At 42.2% G+C, this 17,508-nt stretch overlaps 1 protein-coding gene across 1 annotated transcript in view; it reads left to right on the top strand.

The window, feature by feature from the left end:
• magi2a (membrane associated guanylate kinase, WW and PDZ domain containing 2a) overlaps positions 1 to 2,925 on the top strand; it is a gene marked incomplete at its 5' end in the record, with an annotated part of 293,628 nt that extends 290,703 nt beyond the window's left edge. Inside the window, one exon of the mRNA XM_079263001.1 lies at positions 952 to 2,925. Coding sequence (XP_079119127.1) covers positions 952 to 1,634 — 683 coding nt within the window. The 3' untranslated portion in view covers positions 1,635 to 2,925. The remainder of the gene's footprint in view (positions 1 to 951) is intronic.
• Between the last annotated feature and the right edge of the window lie 14,583 nt (positions 2,926 to 17,508).

The following is a 17,508-nucleotide window of genomic DNA, read 5'->3' on the forward strand; positions in this document are numbered from 1 at the left end:
CTGTTAACGAGAGGTACCTGCAAAACCTGCAGACAGGGGGTCCTGAAGACCTGGACCGAGAAACTCTGGTCCTGATGACGGAGAAAATGTTATGCCAGTATGAGAAAGACGCACCAGACTGGTGACCAGTATGAGGAGGAGGTACCAGCCTGGTGTGTCTGCTCCTCCATTCAGAAGGAAAATAAACAGACTTTGTTCCATAAAAGTATTTTGGACTTTTTATTCAGCAGCTGAGGAACTGTAGCTGAACTGGTCCAATAATCCCAGATGAAGCAGTTCAGATGATAAAATGGATCAATATAAGTTTCGATGTGCTGTTTCATCAAGATCTGACAGTTAAATCGAATAAACATATGATTTAAACTCCCCCGCCCTCCACACAGACACACACACACACACACACACCTGTACCATACATTATGTAAAACACAAGTTCTCCTTCTGGCTCTCAGTTCTGTATGTAACACACTCCCAGAGAGGCGTTTTATAATTGGGCCTCTTGGTGCTGCTGTAGCCAGTCTGTAGCCCCCCCCCCCTCCCCGACCCCTTCCTGGACTACTTAAACTGACTGATGGCTGAGGGGCTGGGGAGCGGGGGATCAGTGCAGAACCAGAAGCTAACAGTCCATGCTAGAAGGAAGGCGGTATGGACTCGGTGCTACTGCTGCAACCAGCGTACTCGGCCCCTATAGTTTTTAATCGTTGCCGTGGCAATGCCCTGTCGGGCACATCATCCATCCCATTAAACCTGCGTTCGATTTTCCGCCAAAGTTTCAGATTGAGCGAAGCTTTAGAGCGACCTCTGGGAGGCAGACTGCTGTTGTTGGGAAGGAGGTCTTAGTGCTGCTTTCAGCTTGTAGAGTCAGAATGGTTGCCGTGGTGCTCTTTTTTACAAGTTTTGCTTGCGTTGCCATGGTTTCCACCTTGTTTACTGTGCTCCTGTTTGTTCCAGACAATGCTGCCCCATGGGATGCTCGCCCTTCAGCCTCCCCAAGCCTGTCAGAAGTAGCACCTCCCATCGACAGCCTCTCCATGTCATTGCCTTCATCTCACCTGGCCCCGGCCCCGGCCCCGGACCCTCCTCATCTGCCGCTTCATGACGTCTCTCGAGACGCCACGGTGCAGGACAGCAAGATGGAGCCTTCCAAGAGCTCCCAGAACAGAGACCACATCAGCCAGGGGAGGGGAGCGTCTGCAGGTGGTGGGAGCAGCAGAGCCAGGGAGGGTGGCAGGTCCACCCATAAAGTGCCCAGAATGCAGCCCACTGCTGAGGGAAAAGGGGGCAAGGAGGGGGGGAGTGGCGAGCTGAAGGCTTCCAGGAGCACCAGAGGGAGGTCCGAGGAGAAGGAGACCGGGGACAGTAAAGACTGCTCTCATTCCCCCAGCAGGTCGAAGCTCCCGCACGCCAACGGGAGCAGCAGGGACGATGCCGAGCGTTGGAAGCATAACAAGGCCCGGCTCACGGAGCTGGACGGCGGCCCGGGAGAGACCCGGCCCAGCCTGCCCAGTAAGAGCACCAGCAGCAGCGTAGCAGCAGGGAGGAAGGCCACCGTCTCTCCTGGGCCCTGGAAGATCCCCGGATCCGACAAGCTGCCCAGCGCACTGCGCACAAACACGTCCACGCTCAGCAGATAACGCCACAGCGGCCACGCCCATCGGGACCATCTTCCTCTGCTCCTAATCTCTCCCCCCTCTTCATCCTCCTCCTCCCAGTGGGTCAAAACCAATGAGGGGACTCCGGGTGACCTGGACCACATGTTTTTAAAGTTTTATTTATAAAACTGTATTTTAAATTATTCTAAATATAAATATATATATATATATTTTACACCCACCACCTTAAAAACTGGAAAATCATCCACTTTAGAAAAGAAGGAAGAGCGAGTGGAATCTCTGTGCGCCGTGGCGGAAAATCATTTGTAAGGAATGAGTTTTGGAAGCCGGAGAGGAAGCAGGCTGCTGCTGGATCCTTTTCTATGTGTGTTCTGTGCACAGCGTAGTCTATTTTACCAAGAGGAATGTTTAAAGACAGTTCGCCTGCTTTCGATGAGAGTGGATGAATCGGAGATTAAATCCACTCATCAGCAGAGCTTTGCCTTAACAGAGACCGTGTGGGCTTGAATCAGATGATTATAGACATAGATATATTATAATAAGATATCAATAAGTGGGAACGTTTTGTAAATAAGAACCTTCTGGTCGAGCTGATGGGAGTCTAGTCCACGAATAAACAAGCAAAGCGGCACGACATGGACCAGAACCATCAGCTCCAGCATCTTTTGACCTGTGATTGCAGTTTGGAGGTTTGCATTCAGCAGATATCTTTCCATCATTTTTGTGCGTGAAAAAAAAAAAACAGAAAAAAAAGCAGGGAAACGCGACGTTCAGCTGGACGCCGACAGAGAAGCTGCATGATGGCGACGGGGAGGGGGGCAGAGTGCCTTAGACTGATGGAGTCTGGCTTTTATCTTCACCTGCAAAAGACTTCAGAACAGGCTACTAAACTCCCACTTCACAGATGGAAGAATAAACTGGATTTTTTAAGTGTGACATGTGAAATATGTGATTTATTTCACAGGTTTGTGTATGACTTGACTCTAACAGGGTGTTTGTTTGTCTAAGGGACGCCTTTTATCATTGATTTCTTTATGAAACGCAACACTAGTAACCTGATATCTACATCACCAAATCAAACTAGTAAAGCCAACATGGAGTCGTGGTGTAAACCTGGATGGTGTTTGTCTGGCTGTCGGGGAAAGACTTCCGGCTGATCCGACGTAGCAGCGTCTGTCCACACTGTGTGATGCTGAGACGTCCGTATCCGTGCCAAAGCTCAGTGAAGGTAGTCGACACATTTTTATTTTATCACACCAACAGTTGACCTTTTCTGAAGACACTTGTTGTCGCTTGTTTGGACACACAGGAAGTGTAGATGAGAAAAAGTGAGAGAGGAAGGAAGGGAGGGATTTCCTGCAGATGTTCCAGGACTGCTGCTGTGAAGAAGATGTTGACCTCTGTACGCAGGAAGGATGGTTTTCCAGGTGAGCAACGCAAGCGGCTAAACCAAGCACCTAAACTAAGCGACTCAACTAAGCGACTAAACCTAGCAAATAAACCAAGCATCTAGGCAAAGCGACTAAACCAAGCGACTAAACCAAGAATCTAGGCAAAGCGACTAAACCAAGCGACTAAACCAAGCAACTAAACCAAGCGGCTAAACCAAGCATCTAGGCAAAGCGACTAAACCAAGAATCTAGGCAAAGCGACTAAACCAAGCGGCTAAACCAAGAATCTAGGCAAAGCGACTAAACCAAGCGGCTAAACCAAGAATCTAGGCAAAGCGACTAAACCAAGCGACTAAACCAAGAATCTAGGCAAAGCGACTAAACCAAGCGACTAAACCAAGAATCTAGGCAAAGCGACTAAACCAAGCGACTAAACCAAGAATCTAGGCAAAGCGACTAAACCAAGCGACTAAACCAAGAATCTAGGCAAAGCGACTAAACCAAGCGACTAAACCAAGAATCTAGGCAAAGCGACTAAACCAAGCGACTAAACCAAGAATCTAGGCAAAGCGACTAAACCAAGCGACTAAACCAAGAATCTAGGCAAAGCGACTAAACCAAGCGACTAAACCAAGAATCTAGGCAAAGCGACTAAACCAAGCGACTAAACCAAGAATCTAGGCAAAGCGACTAAACCAAGCGGCTAAACCAAGAATCTAGGCAAAGCGACTAAACCAAGCGACTAAACCAAGAATCTAGGCAAAGCGACTAAACCAAGCGACTAAACCAAGCATCTAGGCAAAGCGACTAAACCAAGCGACTAAACCAAGCATCTAGGCAAAGCAACTAAACCAAGCGACTAAACCAAGAATCTAGGCAAAGCGACTAAACCAAGCAACTAAACCAAGAATCTAGGCAAAGCGACTAAACCAAGCATCTAGGCAAAGCGACTAAACCAAGCGACTAAACCAAGAATCTAGGCAAAGCGACTAAACCAAGCAACTAAACCAAGAATCTAGGCAAAGCGACTAAACCAAGCGACTAAACCAAGCATCTAGGCAAAGCGACTAAACCAAGCAACTAAACCAAGAATCTAGGCAAAGCGACTAAACCAAGCGACTAAACCAAGAATCTAGGCAAAGCGACTAAACCAAGCAACTAAACCAAGAATCTAGGCAAAGCGACTAAACCAAGCGACTAAACCAAGCATCTAGGCAAAGCGACTAAACCAAGCGACTAAACCAAGAATCTAGGCAAAGCAACTAAACCAAGAATCTAGGCAAAGCGACTAAACCAAGTGACTAAACCAAGAATCTAGGCAAAGCGACTAAACCAAGCGACTAAACCAAGAATCTAGGCAAAGCGACTAAACCAAGCGACTAAACCAAGAATCTAGGCAAAGCAACTAAACCAAGAATCTAGGCAAAGCGACTAAACCAAGTGACTAAACAAAGCATCTAGGCAAAGCGGCTAAACAAAGCGACTAAACCAAGTGACTAAACAAAGCATCTAGGCAAAGCGGCTAAACAAAGCGACTAAACCAAGTGACTAAACAAAGCATCTAGGCAAAGCGGCTAAACCAAGCGACTAAACCAAGAATCTAGGCAAAGCGACTAAACCAAGCGACTAAACCAAGAATCTAGGCAAAGCGACTAAACCAAGCGACTAAACCAAGCATCTAGGCAAAGCAACTAAACCAAGCGACTAAACCAAGAATCTAGGCAAAGCGACTAAACCAAGCAACTAAACCAAGAATCTAGGCAAAGCGACTAAACCAAGCATCTAGGCAAAGCGACTAAACCAAGCGACTAAACCAAGAATCTAGGCAAAGCGACTAAACCAAGCAACTAAACCAAGAATCTAGGCAAAGCGACTAAACCAAGCGACTAAACCAAGCATCTAGGCAAAGCGACTAAACCAAGCAACTAAACCAAGAATCTAGGCAAAGCGACTAAACCAAGCGACTAAACCAAGAATCTAGGCAAAGCGACTAAACCAAGCAACTAAACCAAGAATCTAGGCAAAGCGACTAAACCAAGCGACTAAACCAAGCATCTAGGCAAAGCGACTAAACCAAGCGACTAAACCAAGAATCTAGGCAAAGCAACTAAACCAAGAATCTAGGCAAAGCGACTAAACCAAGTGACTAAACCAAGAATCTAGGCAAAGCGACTAAACCAAGCGACTAAACCAAGAATCTAGGCAAAGCGACTAAACCAAGCGACTAAACCAAGAATCTAGGCAAAGCAACTAAACCAAGAATCTAGGCAAAGCGACTAAACCAAGTGACTAAACAAAGCATCTAGGCAAAGCGGCTAAACAAAGCGACTAAACCAAGTGACTAAACAAAGCATCTAGGCAAAGCGGCTAAACAAAGCGACTAAACCAAGTGACTAAACAAAGCATCTAGGCAAAGCGGCTAAACCAAGCGACTAAACCAAGAATCTAGGCAAAGCGACTAAACCAAGCGACTAAACCAAGAATCTAGGCAAAGCGACTAAACCAAGCGACTAAACCAAGCATCTAGGCAAAGCGACTAAACCAAGCGACTAAACCAAGAATCTAGGCAAAGCAACTAAACCAAGAATCTAGGCAAAGCGACTAAACCAAGTGACTAAACCAAGAATCTAGGCAAAGCGACTAAACCAAGTGACTAAACCAAGAATCTAGGCAAAGCGACTAAACCAAGCGACTAAACCAAGAATCTAGGCAAAGTGACTAAACCAAGCGACTAAACCAAGAATCTAGGCAAAGCAACTAAACCAAGAATCTAGGCAAAGCGACTAAACCAAGTGACTAAACAAAGCATCTAGGCAAAGCGGCTAAACCAAGCGACTAAACCAAGAATCTAGGCAAAGCGACTAAACCAAGCAACTAAACCAAGAATCTAGGCAAAGTGACTAAACCAAGCGACTAAACCAAGCATCTAGGCAAAGCGACTAAACCAAGCAACTAAACCAAGAATCTAGGCAAAGCGACTAAACCAAGAATCTAGGCAAAGCGACTAAACCAAGCGACTAAACCAAGAATCTAGGCAAAGCAACTAAACCAAGAATCTAGGCAAAGCGACTAAACCAAGTGACTAAACCAAGAATCTAGGCAAAGCGACTAAACCAAGTGACTAAACCAAGAATCTAGGCAAAGCGACTAAACCAAGCGACTAAACCAAGAATCTAGGCAAAGCGACTAAACCAAGCGACTAAACCAAGAATCTAGGCAAAGCAACTAAACCAAGAATCTAGGCAAAGCGACTAAACCAAGTGACTAAACAAAGCATCTAGGCAAAGCGGCTAAACCAAGCGACTAAACCAAGAATCTAGGCAAAGCGGCTAAACCAAGCGACTAAACCAAGAATCTAGGCAAAGCGACTAAACCAAGCAACTAAACCAAGCATCTAGGCAAAGCGACTAAACCAAGCAACTAAACCAAGAATCTAGGCAAAGCGACTAAACCAAGAATCTAGGCAAAGCGACTAAACCAAGCGACTAAACCAAGAATCTAGGCAAAGCAACTAAACCAAGAATCTAGGCAAAGCGACTAAACCAAGTGACTAAACCAAGAATCTAGGCAAAGCGACTAAACCAAGTGACTAAACCAAGAATCTAGGCAAAGCGACTAAACCAAGCGACTAAACCAAGAATCTAGGCAAAGCGACTAATCCAAGCGACTAAACCAAGAATCTAGGCAAAGCGACTAAACCAAGTGACTAAACCAAGAATCTAGGCAAAGCGACTAAACCAAGCGACTAAACCAAGAATCTAGGCAAAGCGACTAATCCAAGCGACTAAACCAAGAATCTAGGCAAAGCGACTAAACCAAGTGACTAAACAAAGCATCTAGGCAAAGCGGCTAAACAAAGCGACTAAACCAAGTGACTAAACAAAGCATCTAGGCAAAGCGGCTAAACAAAGCGACTAAACCAAGTGACTAAACAAAGCATCTAGGCAAAGCGGCTAAACAAAGCGACTAAACCAAGTGACTAAACAAAGCATCTAGGCAAAGCGGCTAAACAAAGCGACTAAACCAAGTGACTAAACAAAGCATCTAGGCAAAGCGACTAAACCAAGCGACTAAACCAAGAATCTAGGCAAAGCGACTAAACCAAGCGACTAAACCAAGAATCTAGGCAAAGCGACTAAACCAAGCGACTAAACCAAGCATCTAGGCAAAGCGACTAAACCAAGCGACTAAACCAAGAATCTAGGCAAAGCAACTAAACCAAGAATCTAGGCAAAGCGACTAAACCAAGTGACTAAACCAAGAATCTAGGCAAAGCGACTAAACCAAGTGACTAAACCAAGAATCTAGGCAAAGCGACTAAACCAAGCGACTAAACCAAGAATCTAGGCAAAGTGACTAAACCAAGCGACTAAACCAAGAATCTAGGCAAAGCAACTAAACCAAGAATCTAGGCAAAGCGACTAAACCAAGTGACTAAACAAAGCATCTAGGCAAAGCGGCTAAACCAAGCGACTAAACCAAGAATCTAGGCAAAGCGACTAAACCAAGCAACTAAACCAAGAATCTAGGCAAAGTGACTAAACCAAGCGACTAAACCAAGCATCTAGGCAAAGCGACTAAACCAAGCAACTAAACCAAGAATCTAGGCAAAGCGACTAAACCAAGAATCTAGGCAAAGCGACTAAACCAAGCGACTAAACCAAGAATCTAGGCAAAGCAACTAAACCAAGAATCTAGGCAAAGCGACTAAACCAAGTGACTAAACCAAGAATCTAGGCAAAGCGACTAAACCAAGTGACTAAACCAAGAATCTAGGCAAAGCGACTAAACCAAGCGACTAAACCAAGAATCTAGGCAAAGCGACTAAACCAAGCGACTAAACCAAGAATCTAGGCAAAGCAACTAAACCAAGAATCTAGGCAAAGCGACTAAACCAAGTGACTAAACAAAGCATCTAGGCAAAGCGGCTAAACCAAGCGACTAAACCAAGAATCTAGGCAAAGCGGCTAAACCAAGCGACTAAACCAAGAATCTAGGCAAAGCGACTAAACCAAGCAACTAAACCAAGCATCTAGGCAAAGCGACTAAACCAAGCAACTAAACCAAGAATCTAGGCAAAGCGACTAAACCAAGAATCTAGGCAAAGCGACTAAACCAAGCGACTAAACCAAGAATCTAGGCAAAGCGGCTAAACCAAGTGACTAAACCAAGAATCTAGGCAAAGCGACTAAACCAAGTGACTAAACCAAGAATCTAGGCAAAGCGACTAAACCAAGTGACTAAACCAAGAATCTAGGCAAAGCGACTAAACCAAGTGACTAAACCAAGAATCTAGGCAAAGCGACTAAACCAAGCGACTAAACCAAGAATCTAGGCAAAGCGACTAAACCAAGTGACTAAACCAAGAATCTAGGCAAAGCGACTAAACCAAGCGACTAAACCAAGAATCTAGGCAAAGCGACTAAACCAAGTGACTAAACCAAGAATCTAGGCAAAGCGACTAATCCAAGCGACTAAACCAAGAATCTAGGCAAAGCGACTAAACCAAGTGACTAAACCAAGAATCTAGGCAAAGCGACTAAACCAAGCGACTAAACCAAGAATCTAGGCAAAGCGACTAATCCAAGCGACTAAACCAAGAATCTAGGCAAAGCGACTAAACCAAGCGACTAAACCAAGAATCTAGGCAAAGCGACTAAACCAAGTGACTAAACCAAGAATCTAGGCAAAGCGACTAAACCAAGTGACTAAACCAAGAATCTAGGCAAAGCGACTAAACCAAGCGACTAAACCAAGAATCTAGGCAAAGCGACTAATCCAAGCGACTAAACCAAGAATCTAGGCAAAGCGACTAAACCAAGCGACTAAACCACGAATCTAGGCAAAGCGACTAAACCAAGTGACTAAACAAAGCATCTAGGCAAAGCGGCTAAACAAAGCGACTAAACAAAGTGACTAAACAAAGCATCTAGGCAAAGCGGCTAAACAAAGCGACTAAACCAAGTGACTAAACAAAGCATCTAGGCAAAGCGGCTAAACAAAGCGACTAAACCAAGTGACTAAACAAAGCATCTAGGCAAAGCGGCTAAACAAAGCGACTAAACCAAGTGACTAAACAAAGCATCTAGGCAAAGCGGCTAAACAAAGCGACTAAACCAAGTGACTAAACAAAGCATCTAGGCAAAGCGGCTAAACAAAGCGACTAAACCAAGTGACTAAACAAAGCATCTAGGCAAAGCGGCTAAACAAAGCGACTAAACAAAGTGACTAAACAAAGCATCTAGGCAAAGTGGCTAAACAAAGCGACTAAACCAAGCATCTAGGCAAAGCGGCTAAACAAAGCGACTAAACCAAGTGACTAAACAAAGCATCTAGGCAAAGCGGCTAAACAAAGCGACTAAACAAAGCGACTAAACCAAGTGACTAAACAAAGCATCTAGGCAAAGCGGCTAAACAAAGCGACTAAACAAAGCGACCAAACCAAGTGACTAAACAAAGCATCTAGGCAAAGCGGCTAAACAAAGCGACTAAACAAAGCGACCAAACCAAGTGACTAAACCAAGCATCTGGGCAACGCGGCCGAGTTGTTGAAGGTAAACCAGTGTGGATGTGTTGGTCACTCTGGGGCGAACACCAATACCAAACTGATCCCACACGTGTTCAGTCGAGGTCTGACTCGCTGCAGCTCATTTCATCCTCTGAACCAGTGGCTGTAAAACTGGGGTTCGGGACCCCATGAGGTCGCTAGAGAACTTCAGGGGGTCGCCAGATAATACGGACCAGGACTGTTTCTCAGTCGTTCACTTTTCATTCATTCTTTTCTATTTTTTAGTTTTTCAGAAATAAAATTAAATGTAGAAAAACAGACAATAAAAAAAACAGATTTCTGGTCAGAAAGGATATAAACACAAAGAAACTGAGCTTTTGCTTCAATATAAAACAGGTTGTTGGGGGCACCATGTTAAAAAATGGGGGTCCTGAAACTAACAGGTGGTTTTCTTCTCCAGTCCAATTCCCAGTAAAACTCAGGCTGGCGTCGACGATACCAATGCAGTACCAATACTTTGAATAAAAAGTGAACGTAATTGGAAAATAAAACTTTTAAAACAAATTTATTGATGCATTTAAAAAACAACCAAAGTGCTGAATGGTAAAATAATAACAAATGTGTTGATATGACAGCTTTGTGTTGGAGCTAAACGTCACCTTCATGACGCCATGACACCAGTGTTGCGCTTTATTTCACACGAAGACAAGTGGCGGAAGAAAAAGTAGTCCCTCCCACTTGGGTGTCATTTAGACAAAATCCTGAAGGGACAGCTTCTTCCTCTTAAACCTAAACTATAAAGATTTCTAAAATATCAATATTTCAATCTGAGAATGGCTTCAGTAACAGAAAAGCCAGGTATGGATGGTTCAGTATGGATCCGTGAGCTGAAACTGTAGCTTCTTATTTGTTTTCCAAAATGATTTCCTTTCTTAATGCTGTCAGGATTTCTGACATTTGTTGTCTTGTTTCCTGAATTTTTAAGATGAGAACCATCTCCTCTGTTTTGGTGGTTTGTTTTGCACCTCAGGTCTCCGTAGCAGTCCGACCACAGAAAGACGGAATCAAATGCTCCTGTGTTCATCCTGAGAAAAACTAACACAAAAACATCTTTTATACTTTTGTTCCTAGTTTTGCCTAAAAAAAAACCCCATCAAATTTGTGTCAACAAGGCAGAAAATCAAACCCCGACAGGCCTGAACTGCTCACAGATGGCAGCGGCGGGTCGTTTTAGGTCTTTCTGTGCAGATATTTAGAAAACGTTCTCAGTTTCACTGTTAACGTTGAAGTTTGCTTTGCTTTCTCTGTGGAGGGGGAGAGACGGGGAGTCCTGTTTGCCACCAGAATCTGTAATCACACGAGGACTAGGCAGACCAGTTCCATACCACAGCCCAGTCCAGAGGGTTGGTTACACAGTTCACGGTGTGGAGGAGGAGAAACATCATCAGCCAGACACACACACGGCTCAGCTACACACCAGTTGTACAGTTTGATCCGCCATCTTTGATACTTTACTACTGTGAGAGAAAGACAGGTGCATTCAGCGTTTGCACAGCTTCACCGCTTTCCCCGTCTGAGCTGCCGCCATTGTTATTTTTCTAACTAAATCAAAAAGAAGAAAGAAGGACGTTTCATCCAACAGTGTGTGTGCATCGTGTGTGTGTGTGTGTGTAAACATGAACACACACACCAAGCAGCACTGCATCACTATGTAGTGTTCTAGCAGTGTGTAGACCCCAAACAGATGTGTAGAAATATGACCTGTGTACTATTGATGGGCACAAAGACTGTATGTGGAGCAACTATTTTTTATGAAATGCAACACTATGGATATATTAACTTTTGCAAAAACCTTGTTTACCTGTATGATATAAAGAAACGCTGTCAGAAATAAAAAGAAAACATGAAGGATTCGTTCAGAGGCGCCGTGTGAGTCTTGTCTTCTTCTATCGCTGTCGGATCTTTGCTCTGCTTTCATACTGAAGGTCTCTCAGTGAGATAAAGCCACTTCATCCACACTGCATCAGGTCTTCATGGAAATTTACTGATGGTTCAACAACTTTCATCCTTCAAGCCGACACATTAAAATGTTCTGCTGTCTGTCGCAGCACGTTGGACGCTAGGCTCCGCCTTCATTAAAAACCGACGAATCAGTGATGATTAAACCTGTTTCTGTTCAGCTTTGAATGAGCAGTAAGTGTCAGATGATTGTTTTACACATTACTGCTCTCTTTAAAACATCTTTCTTCAACATGGAGAATCATTTCTCAGCCCTCCTAAACCAGGGTGTCCGTTTACGTTTAGTTCAGGTTCCACATGCAGACCACCCTGGGCCGTATTTAACATCTCAGAGCGCCATTTCAGTCCCAAGTGCTGAGTATTTGTGGAATTTAGTCTCAAATTTAAGAATGAAAGCCCTTTGTCTGCCTTCTCAAGTCGAAGAGTCAGAGATGTCCCATATTATTGGCCGATATCGACATTAAAATAAAATATTGGAAATTGTTTTTCTTTTTTTTTTTTTTACTTTTTCGATGACACAACTTTTGCACAACATGCACAAATTACGTAACAAACTCTAGCTATGGCTCCTCTTACTAAAAATGACAAAAAATAAAAGATATCATGTAGTTTTCCAGATACTTTTGGTTGTTTTGGCACAACGCGCTCCAAAAAAAATTGGTATCTGTTGTTTTCTGTGTCGAAAATTAGGAGTTGGACAAAATCGGATGTCGGATATTGGTGATGAATCCTATTTTAAACATTCCTGCTAAGACTCACTCCTACTCCTCCAGATGTTTAAGCTCCAGATGTGTCCCAAGTGGTTGGGAGTTACAGCAGAAGTCTCTAATTCTGGTCCTGGATATCTGCAGTGTCTGGAGTTTCCCAGCTGCAATACAACTGACACAAATCTGACCATTTCCATCAGCGCTTGACATTAAACTCTGCACAACTCTGCTCATTAGCCGCTGGTCTGAGTCACACGTGTTGCAGCAGGGAAACTGTGAAGGTAGTCAACAGGACTGTGGGTGTTGACAACTGCAGTTGGACACCCCTGATGTAGAGGATGATCTGAGGAGAGAGAGATGTACATGGCTGTTTTCTGGGACATGGACATTTGATTTTGACAACGAGCAGCTTGATGTAACCGTTCTGATTGGACAGCGCGGGTATCATCTGGTTATAGATTTAATAAAGGACGTCTCAAAATTTTAAAAAGAAAAAGAACGTGAAAAATGAGGCTTAAAAATGTGAATATTCTGTCACTTCTCACTTGCTGCACTTTTAGGGTAATGTGCTCAAATGATCAAACGAGTCAGTCTGAGATCTTTACCTTTGTGACTTCACGGAGGGAGATAACCCCTCCCCCTGGTAGAGGATACTGCCACTGACCACCGCCTAGACAGGCGTCAGAGAAAGCTGCCTCCTCTCCCCAAGAGAACTGTGGAGTGGGGTGGACTGACACCACTCATGAAGACTTAAAGCTTCAGATCAAACAGCGACCTCCGGTCAAAAACTGCAGTTCCCCCTTCATCCACTAGGGGCTCCAAAGCAAATCCCCATAGACTCCCATGTTAAAAAGACCAACTTCACAGCAGAAATAAACATGTTTACAGCAGAAATAAACATGTTTACAGCAGAAATAAACATGTTTACAGCAGGAATAATCATGTTTACAGCAGAAATAAACATGTTTACAGCAGGAATAAACATGTTTACAGCAGGAATAAACATGTTTACAGCAGAAATAATCATGTTTACAGCAGGAATAAACATGTTTACAGCAGGAATAAACATGTTTACAGCAGAAATAAACATGTTTACAGCAGGAATAATCATGTTTACAGCAGGAATAAACATGTTTACAGCAGGAATAAACATGTTTACAGCAGGAATAATCATGTTTACAGCAGAAATAATCATGTTTACAGCAGGAATAAACATGTTTACAGCAGAAATAAACATGTTTACAGCAGGAATAAACATGTTTACAGCAGAAATAATCATGTTTACAGCAGGAATAAACATGTTTACAGCAGAAATAATCATGTTTACAGCAGGAATAAACATGTTTACAGCAGGAATAAACATGTTTACAGCAGGAATAAACATGTTTACAGCAGAAATAAACATGTTTACAGCAGAAATAATCATGTTTACAGCAGGAATAAACATGTTTACAGCAGGAATAAACATGTTTACAGCAGGAATAAACATGTTTACAGCAGAAATAATCATGTTTACAGCAGGAATAAACATGTTTACAGCAGAAATAAACATGTTTACAGCAGAAATAAACATGTTTACAGCAGAAATAATCATGTTTACAGCAGAAATAATCATGTTTACAGCAGGAATAATCATGTTTACAGCAGGAATAAACATGTTTACAGCAGGAATAAACATGTTTACAGCAGGAATAAACATGTTTACAGCAGAAATAATCATGTTTACAGCAGAAATAATCATGTTTACAGCAGGAATAAACATGTTTACAGCAGGAATAAACATGTTTACAGCAGAAATAATCATGTTTACAGCAGGAATAAACATGTTTACAGCAGGAATAAACATGTTTACAGCAGAAATAATCATGTTTACAGCAGAAATAATCATGTTTACAGCAGAAATAATCATGTTTACAGCAGGAATAAACATGTTTACAGCAGGAATAAACATGTTTACAGCAGAAATAATCATGTTTACAGCAGGAATAAACATGTTTACAGCAGGAATAAACATGTTTACAGCAGGAATAAACATGTTTACAGCAGGAATAAACATGTTTACAGCAGAAATAAACATGTTTACAGCAGAAATAATCATGTTTACAGCAGGAATAAACATGTTTACAGCAGGAATAAACATGTTTACAGCAGAAATAATCATGTTTACAGCAGGAATAAACATGTTTACAGCAGGAATAAACATGTTTACAGCAGAAATAAACATGTTTACAGCAGAAGTCTGGTTGAAAAAAAAAACTGTCTGTAAATATGATACTTTGCAAAAACCCAGACCAGCCTTAACAGGTAGAGTCTTCCTTCTCTAGGTAGTTTCTGCACAGCCTGGAGGTGTGTTTGGAGTCACGATGAGGAACTAGACTGATGCAGTTTCGTGATAGAAGCTGTTATCTGTCTGATAATAAAGGTAAACACACTGAGTTCTGACTCGTCTGTCCATCACGTCTGGTTCCAGTCGTCCATGTGAAGCTTCTGTCCTGGTGTGTGTGAATGTGTCCTTTCAGACTCTGCAGTCGCTGGACATGTCATCAGGTTGAGGAACAATCAAGCATCCCATTGCGGGACACAATGTGCTTCAGTTAGCTGACAGAGTGCAAGTGCCTCCAGAAATGCTGATAATTTTAGTTATTTTTTATTATTATTGTTTTTTAGATAAGATGATACTTATCCCTCTTGTGGGCCAAAACATTTGAGGGTTACAAAAGAGCCAAAAGAGTAAAGTGTACAGTGATTAAAGGAATCATCATGAACACACAACCCAGATGGCAGAGATTAGAAGGTAAACACATTTATTTACCTGCGTCAGTTCGGGGAAACATGGACTATAACTTATAATATTTTAGATATTGCTTTGTTTTTATGGCATTTCTGTGGGTTTTAAATGGCTTGTTTTGTTGTTGTTTTAATGAATTTGGACAGTTCTTGATGGTTAGGCTTCAGATCTGACAGAGAGGCGTGAAAACTGGAGGGTTAGTGAGCTGAACCGGACAGGAAGCAGATGCAGGGACTCATGGAGTCAGGACATCCTCAGTCCTGGTCCTCCAGGGGTTTCCAAGTGTCCTCGCTGAAAAACTCCTGTCTCAGACTCTGACATGCTCCACACATGTCTGCTAAATACATATTGATTTAAATCAGGTGCGTTGCAGCAGGGACACTTGGAAAACCTGCAGGACACCGGCTCTCTCAGACCAGGATGGAGGATCCCTCCGTTAGAACCTGCTGGGTCATCAAGGAGATCCCGCTTGAGACAGATTTTTAAATAAACCCCCGTTTAGTGTAACTGAGCAGTGGTCCTCCCAGTGAAGCTCTGAGCTGGTGGAGAGAAAGAACCTCACCTCAGCACTCGCCGTATGACATACAAAGTGTTTGACTGTTGAACAGTCTGATGGAACGACTCCTGCAGCCCTCTGTTTCTACAAAAACGACTTAATGGAAGTTATAAAACACTTAACTTGAGAAGATTCAGACATAATTAAGTGACATAATCTGCTTGTGTAGAAAGGTAATTACACTTCTTGAAATAAGAATATGTTTATAACTGAGAATTCTCTGAGAACAAGGAGTGAAAACATTCATTTCAAGTCTTATTAAATGATAAAAGTAGTCTGTTGGTGTTTCTTTCAGTGTTTCTCACTTTGAGAGAAAAGATCTTAAACAACGATTCTTCCTACAGAAGCTGTAAGAAATGTTTGCAGTCTGCAGAAACCATCTGAACAAGTCCTACAATCTTTCATCCAGCCAGTCTGGTTGAGAGGGATTTACTCAGCGACAGCTAAATTGGTTATTACACACACCTATCAGGTTAATCAGCTCACTGAGACTCTGTTTGAGATCAAATTATGTCATTTACTCCCAGTTTTAGCCATAACATGTTTCAAAACCTCCCGGTACTAAACACACTCTGAATAACCAGCTGTATTCTGCATTCTAAGGAAAAACAAAACGTCTTGGCATAAGAACAATGTTAACATCTAGCCTGAAGCTCTGCTGGAAGACTGGTGCTTTCATTTTTTAAGTAAAATAAAAGCTGTTATCAATTCTTTCATTCAGAAAATTGTATGGAAAAACTCAAAAAGCTCAGCAGATGGAGTCAACTTTATCCTCAAAACTGTTGTTTTTTTTTATTTCAGACATTTCTCTCTTGTCTAAAGTCAGGTGTGCTTTTCCTTCTGCGCCGACAGATTATTTCACTTAATGATTGTCTGAATCGTCTCAAGAGCTTTTTCCTTTCAAAAGGACAGCAGGTTTGTAAAGTGCATTATAAAAATGGTTGTTCTAGCCAAGTCATACAATCTTATATCCTGCCTATCATTTTTTATATATTGTTTAGGAGTATTTACACAACAAGAGCAGGACATCAATAATTATTTGTTTTAAGAGTCTCTTTTATTTGATCAAATTTTATTGCAGCAATATACACTGTTTTATAATTATATATATATATATATATATATATATATATATATATATATATATATATATATATATATATATATATATATATATATAATATAATTGTTATAATTATATAGTTGTTAAGTAATTACACTGTTTTAGATCTCAGTCTGACTGTCCTACACAATTTTAGCTGTAAAAACTTGTTTCAGGAGCTCTCAGTACTCATTCACAGCTCCATGCAGAAGAGATGTAGTCCAGGATCGATATGAGCTTACCTGGCCAGCTTGTCCAGTCTGTGTCAGCAGACCTCTGCAGAAACCAGCGCAGTCTCATAAAACATCTTTGACATTGCGCTGCACATGGCAAAGGTCCTCAGCCTCCTCAGTAGATGGAGTCGACTCTACCGTTCTGTATATTTGTCTGTATTTGTCACCCAGTTCAGTTTGTTTTTACTAGAACATCCAGAGTCATTGGAGAACTTCTGGAGGAGTAAACTGCCCCTCTACTCCGTCTCCTACCAGCTTCATCTGAAGGATTAATGGTTGGATGCTGCTGTTAAATGACAAGACCCTCACTGAGTGCAGATGTGTTTCGTGCAGTAACACATGTTGGCCACATGGGGGCGCCTGGGTGAGATTACTTGTACACTACTGCCTAAAAACGGATCATATTTGTTTAGTGATGGTAGTTTTAATTATTTTAATCCTTACTAACATTATATAGACATATAAATGATAAATTTAGAGGTATTTTCTCTTTTGTTTTAAAGCTTTAAAAAGCTTATTTTGTGCACGTCTCTCATTTACCCACTAGAGGTCAGCACAGATCAGTTTTTATTTTCATGTTCCTGGTTCCAT

This window comes from Telmatherina bonti, assembly GCF_933228915.1.
Source record: "Telmatherina bonti genome assembly, chromosome: 23".
Classification (NCBI taxonomy): Eukaryota; Metazoa; Chordata; class Actinopteri; order Atheriniformes; family Telmatherinidae; genus Telmatherina; species Telmatherina bonti.